This window comes from Gavialis gangeticus, unplaced genomic scaffold, assembly GCF_001723915.1.
Source record: "Gavialis gangeticus isolate Ggan-Ray unplaced genomic scaffold, GavGan_comp1, whole genome shotgun sequence".
NCBI lineage: Eukaryota > Metazoa > Chordata > Crocodylia > Gavialidae > Gavialis > Gavialis gangeticus.
The window spans coordinates 106,989,930-106,999,670 of NW_017729031.1; the positions used below are offsets into that span (position 1 = coordinate 106,989,930).

The 9,741-nt window shown below is 48.4% G+C and overlaps 1 protein-coding gene across 1 annotated transcript in view; it reads left to right on the plus strand.

Annotated features, from left to right (window-relative positions):
• WNT3 (Wnt family member 3) overlaps nt 1-9,741 on the plus strand; it is a 98,775-nt gene that overhangs the window by 67,156 nt on the left and 21,878 nt on the right. Inside the window, exon 2 of the mRNA XM_019523007.1 lies at nt 7,963-8,204. Coding sequence (XP_019378552.1) covers nt 7,963-8,204 — 242 coding nt within the window. The remainder of the gene's footprint in view (nt 1-7,962; nt 8,205-9,741) is intronic.

A 9,741-nucleotide genomic window follows, 5' to 3' on the forward strand; every position in this document is an offset into this window, starting at 1 on the left:
GGGTTTTTAAGAGGAGGTTAGATGAACACCTTGCTGGGATCGTTTGACCCCAGTACTCTTTCCTGCCATGGCAGGGGGTCGGACTAGATGATCTGCTCAGGTCCCTTCCGACCCTAGAAACTATGAAACTATGACACTCAAGAAAGTAGGCTCCTGGCTTTCTTTTTAGGGCTACTGAGCCTACACAAAAGAAGACTGCAAACTGTGGGAGCCATAAGCACTTGGCAGCTCTCTGAGTTACTCCCAAGACAGTGCCTTATTGCTTAGACCACTGATTCTCAAGCAGGGTGCCATGGCATGCCAGGGTACCTTGAGATCCTTTTGGGGGTGTTGCAGGTTGTTGCACAAGGTTGGCACTGTTAGATGTGCAAATACGATTCCCAAGATAAAACCAGATATTTCAAATAGGTATCCATGGAGTTAAAAACATTCTGCCGTGCTATGGTCTTTCTGAGTTCTTCACAACAGAATAATTGCTTTATTGTTTCTGAAATTAAAAAAAACCCCAAACCCTAAGAGCTAGCATTTTCTGATGGGTGCTTTGAGTCTAACGAGGTAGAGAACCACTGCATTAGACCATGCTGCCTGCTCAAAGATATTAGTTGGTTCCCACAGCTCTCAGCATCATATTCAAAGCCAGGGACTTCAGAGAGAAGGCTGAAATGCCACTTAACTTGCAGAGTGTGTGGCAGCTACCACAATGCCTAAGGGACTGGTGCAGAGCAGGAGAAGGTAGAGTCTAAAGACAAAGCAATGGAAAGCTATTGAAGAGATTGGGGCAGAAGCTGTTACAGGAAGCACAGGAGAGGGAAGAAAAAAAGGTTTGTCCTATCTAGAAAGTATAGATGGCCTTGGCCTGGAAGAGGAGGGAGACCAGAACAGCCATTGAGCCTATAAGTGTTTTGGACCCAGATACATCTATTTATGTAGTATCAACGTGTTTAGTGTCTCTTGGGTGATATGCCAAGACTTGAATTGGGGACCTCCAAAACTAAAAGTAGGAGCTGCTGCTACAGCTGGAGCTAAAGAGTCAGAAGCCCTGCTAGCCAGATTGTAACAACTCCCCTATGCTGAGGTGTAGACATAAAAGGAGACGCATAGCATGCACCAGTGGGTCAATGTTGGCATGATGAAGCCAGGACTGGTTGGCCTCTAGTAGTGTAGAGTGGTGGTGAACTGAAATAGGCTCCCTACTGGGGCCCTTAGCAATGCTTAGGTACAACAACCTGGGAAAAATGAGCAAAGCACCATTATACTGAAGGGCAGACCCACTGGGCTCTGAGAAAGGAGCCTCCTTCAACATTTCATGTGTTCCCTGTGCATTGGCAGAGAGCAAAACTCCTGCCTGTGACTGCCATGAGCTTCTAGTGTAGGAGTGGGCAAAATACAGTCCACAAGCTGGATCCAGCCCACTGTGGACTAACTCCATTTCCTGGAAGCCCCTGTGGCACTGGCTCCTCTGGCTGCTGCCGCTGGACCAAACCCTCTTGCCCGTGCACCCCAACCCATCCACCCCACACACACTGCCAGAGGCAGGACACATGCAGGCAGGGCATATGGCCAGGTGGCTGGGATGGGGCCACTGCTGGGAGCAAGATAGGCAGATGAGGCTGGGGAGACCCCAGGATTTTGGGGTGGTGACAGCATGGAGTCAGTGCCAGGGCGAGGGCAAAGCTGCAATCTGCAGCCCACATGCCCCTGCAATGGGTGCGGGTTCCACAGGAATGGGGGTGCAAGGAGCGGGTCACAGTTTCTACCCTGGACCCATGCTGTCACCACCCCAAGATCCCAGCCCCAGCCCCAGCCAGCTGCCTGTGTGTCTCCCGGCCAAACTGCATGGAGACCCTGGGATTTTGGGGTGGTGACAGCATGGGATGGGTGCAATGCCATGATCTGCTGCCCACATACTCCTGCCTGTGGAACCTGCACCCATTGCAGGGGTGTGAGGGCAGCATGCTGTAACCACCTCAAGATCCTGGGGTCTTCCCAGCCTTGCCTGCCCATATCACTTCCAGCTGTGGCCTCATTCCAGCTACCTGGCTATGTGCCCTGCCCACACAGGTCCTGCCCCTGGCAGTGGTGTGGGGTGGTTGGGCTGGGGTGCCCAGGCAGCAGGGCTGGGTCCAGCAGTGGCAGTCAAAGGAGCCACCAGGGCTGCTGGGAAATGGAGTCCAGCCATGGGCTGGATCCACCATTTTGCCCACCCCTCTTCTAGTGCTATTAAATCTGCAGACTGCAGACCTAGATCCCAGGTTTCATCTCCTTTCCTCTGTTATAGTGGAAACAAAATCATTTCAGTTAACTTGATCGTTGAAATTGCTAGTCACCTTTACAACCCTTCCAACATGGCATACTTCTATCCTGTGTTCCTTCCTTCTGTTGCTGTTCGCTTTCAAGAAATGTCAAGGCTAGTAGATTTTCACATCTTTTTAAGGTCAGAAAGGACCATTATGATGATCTAGTTCAGTGGGAACCAACTTTTTCAGCAGGTATGTCACAAATTAGCCCTGCACCCTCCCCAAGTGCCACTCTAATCCCTTTCCCCACCTGATATGCTGCTCTGCTTTCTGCTCCCTACCCCATGCTCTTTGACTGTCCTGGCTTCTGCTTTTTGCGTCCTACCCTGTGCCCCTGCCTAATCTGCTGCTCTGCTTTCTGCTCCCTGCCTCATCTGCTGTTTCCTGTCCCCTCCCTGATCTGCTGCGTGCCACACAGAGATACGTGCCACAGGTTGGCCATCCCTGATCTAGTCTGAGCTCCTGGATAACCCACTTCAGAGAATTTCACCAAGTTATTTCTTCATCCAAGTTAATTCAAGCTTCTACTAAGTTTCTGCTCCTGGTTTCATACGTACTGTCACATGGATTTATGGAAAACAGGTCTTGTTGAGCAAACCTGATTTCATTCTTAGATGAAATTACAAATTTGATTGATAAAAGTAACTGTGTGGATGTAAACTCTTGTAAGGTGTTTGGCTTAGTAACATATGAGGTTCTGATTAAAAATAAATAATACCACACAAGGTCAAGGTCAAGAAAATTACACATTAAATGGACTAGGAACTGATACAGCCCAGAAGCAATTGTCAACTGGGAAATAACCTTCAGTGGGTAGGTTTAGGCCTGATGGTCACATTTTTATCAATGACTTAGAACTTACAATAAAATGACTGTTGATAAAATTTACATCTGACACAAATCTTGGAGGATTGCTAAATAACAATGAGGTCATGGCAGTCATAAATCGCACTCTGGATCACTAGGAAAACTGGACACATTCAAACAAAATGCCCACTCATTTAGACTGTAAGAATGGGGAATTCAGGCCATGTCTATGGAAATGTAGACTAGAGTCTTGGCTAACAGTGACCCTGAAGAGGATTTTGTTGGTTATAGTGGATAAGCAAACTCAACATAATGCCCAGGGCAATGTTATGGCCAAAAAACAAATGCGTTCTTGGGTGTGTACACAGCTAAGTACTGAATAGGAGCAGGGAGGCAATTTTGCCTTTCTGTATGTCACTGATGAGACTGACATTGGAATACAGATCTGATACCCATGTTTTTAAAGTAATAGTGAAAAATTGGAGTGAGGTCAGAAAAGAGCTCCCCAAATTATTCAAGAGCTAGAGAACATGCCCTATAATGGCAGACATAAAGAACTCAATCCAGTTAGTTTATCAAAAGAAAGGCTGAGCGCCAGCACAATTATAGTATACAGATAAATTCTTTCATGAAAATATCATGTACTAGAAGGCTCTTTAAACAGGAAGAGAAAAGCGTAACAAGAAACAGTATCTGGAAGCTGAATCCAAATGAGTTCATGTGAGAAATTAGGCACAAATATATCATGGTGAGGGTGACAAGAACCCCTATAGCAAGCTCCGGAGGAAAGTAGTGATTCTCAGTTATGTCACCAAATTGAGACAGGGTGCTTTTCTGGAAGAGATGCTTCAGTCGAATACAAGTTCATGGGCTCTGCGCAGGGCTCACTGGTAAAACATTATGGTTTGTGGTATCAGGTTAAATGATCTAATGGTCCCTTATGGCCTTCAGCTCTAGGAATCTATAAATTCCTATTTCCCCTTGGTGAAAGCAGACACTAGAATTTATCGGTGTCATCTCTGAAAAAACAGTAAGGACAGTTTTCCTTAGGAAATGACTCAAGCAGTAATACAATTGCCTTTGACCACAGCTGAGCTTGGTGCCACGCTTTGCACAAATCTTCCTGCTCCCATCTTGTGTCTGGTGTTAGACTCAGGCAGTTCATTAAGCAGCTCTTTTTGGACTGCATGGAGCTCTTTGGTATTTTGTATATCACAAGTGCTTCCCTTGGTAGTTATTCTTTTAGATGTTGAATTGGCTGAAGTCATTGACCTCATTGCTCAATCGTAGCAAGCAATGTGGCTTGGCAAGATTTGTCCTTAAATCCATGTTACCACCCAGAGACCACCCCATTTTCCTCAAGGTGTTTACTAGGCCTGTACGAAGCAGCAAGTATTTGCTTTGGATTCAGATTTGGCCCATTCGGGGAACAGTGATTCGATTTGGTGATTCAAATCACTGTCCCAGTTTGATTTGGCTGAATCTGATTCAGAGATTCGGCACCGATTTGAAGATTTGGCCATAGACTATAATGGGGAATCACTAAAATACCTATAACTTAGTCATTTTTTTTGCAGATTCGGATGAAAACAGCAGGGATGGTAGCCCCTTCTGAGGGCATGAGCCTGCTATGTTTCAAGGGGATAGGTGCAGGGGTTTCTGTGAAACTGCACCTCAAAATGTTTTCCCCCTCTCAGCCTTTTCCACATATGGAAGATCACCCCGTCCCCCTCCCTCTTCTCAGTTCCTGTTTGCTGCAAGTCTTCCAAATCTCCGTATCACTCCAAATCGATTCAGAGGCTTCCAATTCGATTCAGACTTTTTAATGGGTCTCCCGATTCGATTTGGATTCGAAGATTTGGCTGCCGAATAGGGCCGAATCTCTTCTGAATCAAATCAGCTACCGAAGCTTTGCACAGCCCTAGTGTTTACATATTGACTGTTATCATTTGCTCTAGTAACTTCCCACATATTCCCCAGGCCCTTCTTTTTTACCTTTTTAAAGGTGAGCACTAAGTTAGCTCATAGCCCCTTCCTTTGGGTCCTTACCTGTCACTCAGGACTTTGCTAGTGGCTCAGAGATTCTTCAGCAAGTTATTTCAGTACTTTGGGATTAATTTAATTGGGCTTAAATTCATTCACATTTGTCAAAAGTTCTTTTATAATCTGCATCCATTTCTCTTTTTTGTTTATATTAATTTTGTTAGCCGTCTGGTTGCAGTTTATTTTTACTGTGAAGACTGAGGCAAAGTAGTTACTGAGGAGCTCCGCCTTCCTTAAGTCTCCCATTAATAGTTCACCTTCACCAGCAAGCAGAAGATCCACAGTTTCCTTGGTCTTTCTTTCTCATCAGACATATTGGTAGAGCTCCTTGTTGTCTTCAGCATCCCTTGCTGGTTGTATCACATTTTTCACCTTTTTTGGATGTTGGTATTGTTATACTTCCTTCCATTACCTGTGTGTTTCTCCTTTGATTCTGCTAAGACACTCTTGTGCAGCCATCCTGCCCTCCTGTAACTTCTTACCTATAAACCTTTTCTTGTAGAGACTCCAATACTATGGTCCAAAGGAACTGCCAGCCCTCCTAGACTCCTTCAGTCTCCCTATTAGTGGGACCTCACCTGCTGTTTCTCTGAGCTGATTGAATCTGCTATATTCTGAAGTCCAATGCCCTTGTTTTTCTGTTTCACAAATTCTATCATATCATGATTGCTTCCACCCTCATTTCTGATTACATTCATGTTTGCACCCAGTTCTTCCTTCTTGGTTGGAAAGAGATGCAGGATACAGGATCCTCTAATTGTGTCCTAGGCCTTCTGAGATAGAACGTTGTCTTCTACACAACAACAGTATTCTTTCCTTTGCTCTGCGGAGAACCTGGGAGACAGCAGGTCATCCCATCTCTGTCCCAGCAGTAGTTGGTACCTGTAAAGTGCCCTGGGCAGCTGATGTTCTGTGAGGCATTGCAAAGCAATCCAAGAAGCTGTGCTGCAGCTCTTTTGCTTCTCATTGGAAGATGAGGGTCTCAGAGCACAAGAAGCAGTATGAAAAGGTCCTTCCACTTAGCTTCCTACCCCTGTAGTCCAGCACTGGCACTGCATGGCCCAGCCATATCAACGCATGCAAAACAAGGATGTAGTTAGAAAAATATCAAAGTACAGAATAAAAAGAGCTGGATTTCTTGAGGACATTATGCCATATCTGGGTACCAGCTGTGTCTAGGAAGCGGCCTTGGGTTCTGGATGTACATGTATTAAAGCAGCAAATTTAGAAAGTGAGCTCATTTTTTCTTCATGCTGGTGTCAGATCTGGGATTTCCAAAAAGCAGCATGGCATTACAATGGGACAGGAGTTTTTGGTGGGAGTGCTCAACTGAACTGACCAGCACTATTAGACCCTCCGTACTGGCTGTCAGGCCAGAGTTTGGAGTGGCATGAGCCAGATGTGTCAGGACATGTCACATGTGGTTCCCAAGGTTAAAGGACAGATGTGCTAGTACCAGAGCTAGGCGCTTGTCCAAATGGTGCTTTCAGGGCTTGGGCAAGAACAGCCTGATGCTGTGCACCCTGCCCAGGCCCTGAAAGCCAGCATTGCTCAAAGCTCTCACTGGCTCCATCACCACCTGCTTCCTTGAGGGCTCTTGCCTGCAACAGGAAGGTGATGGAAGGGCAGGAGCTGGGCACACAGGGAATATGTAGAATGCACAGTGCTGCTGCCCTCTTCCCTGTGGAAGAAGGCACACTCATCTGTCAGCACTACATTCACCCATATTGAGAAACCCAGGGCTCAGATTGGAAAGGCCCTGTTCTGGCCAGGACATTTCCCTGCTAAGTCTATCAGCAGGTGTCACCCAGTAGCGACTGGACAGTGTACATTTGACGTATAGCGGGGTCACTAGCTGTGACCCTGCCCTGGAATGGTGGTTTTGCTGTCGTGGGTGAAGTGATTCCTATACGTGGTCTCAACAGGGAGGTGCCACCCCTGCCTAGCCAGATCTTGATTCTTGCCAGGAGCTCCTTCTTCACCTGGTGCCATTCTCCTAGGAGTACTCCCCAGCCTGCCCCAACCTAACCAGGCTCCCCCAGGACCTCCAATCTCAACACACAGTGCCTGTGAAAGGAGAAGGCCGCTCCTCTGGGAGTTCTGATAGAGAGAAGAGCTCCTCTGGTTGCTCCTGGTTCCTCTGGGGACAATGCATCATGACATCTTACTTTCATGCCTTGCCTAAATGACTACAATCTATATGGCCAATTAGGGCTTGGAAGCAGGACACCTGAGTTCTGCTGCTCCCCCTGTTGCTGATTGCATTGCCATTGCTGGCAACATGGTGTTGGCACACAGACCCCTCAGCTGTGATTGAAACCTCACTGTGCTGGGCTTTGTATAGGCACTCAGTGAGGACAGGTCCCTATGCTGAAACTTACGTTCAAAGTAGAATGAGAGAAAAAGGAGGATATTACCCCCCAGGTCACATGGTGTGTCAGTGGCAGAGCTGAGTGGTAGAACACAGGTTTCCTGAGTGCTTTCCCTACTAGATCCCATCGCCACTGCTGATTTCCCTGGCAGAGTGCAAAGTCTCTCCTCTCTGTGCCCTCTAGCTGGGTTCTGCTGCTGAATTTAACATCTGTGCTGCTACCGCTCCTTTTGTTTCAGAGTCTCCGAGCACTTTGCAAACCAGTGGCATTAACTATGGAAGCCACCCTGCATGGTTATCTCATCCCTGGCTAGGGAGAAGGATCCTCAGTAAAGACATGGAGAATAGAAGGACCTGGGCCAGGGAGGGCAACTCCAGCTTAATTTCTCCCATTGTGGCACAGTCTCACAAATGCCCCTACCTGTTGTCTGTTTTCCCTCCCAGGTCCCTTGCTTTAGGCCAGCAGTACACCTCCCTGGGATCCCAGCCGATCCTGTGCGGCTCCATCCCAGGTCTGGTCCCCAAGCAGCTCCGCTTCTGCCGGAACTACATCGAGATCATGCCCAGCGTGGCTGAGGGGGTGAAGCTGGGCATCCAGGAATGTCAGCACCAATTCCGGGGCCGGCGCTGGAACTGCACCACCATTGATGACAGCTTGGCCATCTTTGGGCCAGTTCTGGATAAAGGTAAAGGAGTCAGGGCCTGGCTCAACCAGCAGGAAGTTGTTGGGGTTGTGGGGAGAGGGGTGATATTTGTCTCTTAGGAAGGTCTAGAGGATCCAACCAAGGTCCACTCCAGGCACCGGGCCTTCACCCAAAGAGTGTGATGGTGTGGCAAGGTAAAACCAAGGGAAAAGCAGGCACACAGAAGTTCCCTGCTGCCCAATGGAATCAGCCACCCTGTGTTAGGTCCCCAGCCCCCCTAGACAATGCCTGGGGAAAGGAGATCCACAAAAGCCAGAGCTATGTCAGCGGTCTTGTGACAAATGCTGAATAAAGCAACAAGGCCTAAGCTCTGCCCTTCAAGGTATTTGGACTTAAGGTAGAGGAACATGCCAGTTCCTATTTCAGATGCTTACAAAAACAGTGTCCAGAAGATAAGTCCACCCATTGTTGCTGCTGTTACTCTCTGGGGGAGTTTTCCTTGGTAAAAGAGAGCTACTGAGATCAGAACACCCCATCTCCAAGGGTGGGAGCCAGAGGCCCTGTGGAGGGCTGTCTCCTGCCATGCCAAGGGGTCAGAGTGCACATGGGAAAGCTCACTCTCCAAGGAGACATGCTGCAGCATCCTTCAGACTGGACCTTGTGTCCAAAGAGGAGAGGCTTAGCTTGGGCAGACATCACCAGGCTGAGTCCTTGGGAAGTATGAAGCATCTCTGTGAAACCTACTTTGGTGGGGAGGGAAGAGAGATGGAGAAGGCCTGTGCCACCCTGCCCCCAAACCTCACTTCTTTCTCTGGGGCTTAGGAACATTCAACCCATCAAGTGACAGCCAGGGGAGACTGAAGCCTGGCAGGAACCAGCAGCAGTGGCTTCAGCCTTGTTTCATCCTGAGGTGCCACTCCCTGCACACCATGTTTCCCAGGGACTTCGTAGTTTCATAGTAGTTTCATAGTTAGTAGGGTCGGAAGGGACCTGAGCAGATCATCAAGTCCGATCCCCTGCCATGGCAGGAAAGAGTACTGGCGTCAAATGACCCCAGCAAGGTGTTCATCTGGCCTCCTCTTAAAGACCCCCAGGGTAGGAGCCAGCACCATTTCTCTTAGAAGTTGGTTCCAGATCCTAGCCGCCCTGACTGTGAAGTAGCGCCTCTTGATGTCTAATCTGAATCTCCCCTCTGCCAGCTTGTGACTGTTATTTCTAGTCACTCCTGATAGTGCTTGGGGGAACAGTGACTCCCCCAATGCCTGCTGGTCCCCCCTGACTAGTTTATAACAGGCCACTAGATCCCCCCTCAGCCTTCTCTTGTGGAGGCTGAACAGGTTCAGGTCCCATAGCCTCTCCTCGTAGGGCCTGCCCTGCTGCCCCCTGATCATGTGAGTGGCCTCCTCTGGACCCTCTCCATGCTGTCCACATCCCTCCTGAAGTGTGGCGCCCAGAACTGGACGCAGTACTCCAGCTGCGGCCTGACCAGTGCCACATAGAAGGGGACTGTCACCTCCTTGGACTTGCTTGAGATGCATCTGTGGATACATGAGAAGGTGCGGTTGGCCTTCCTGACTGC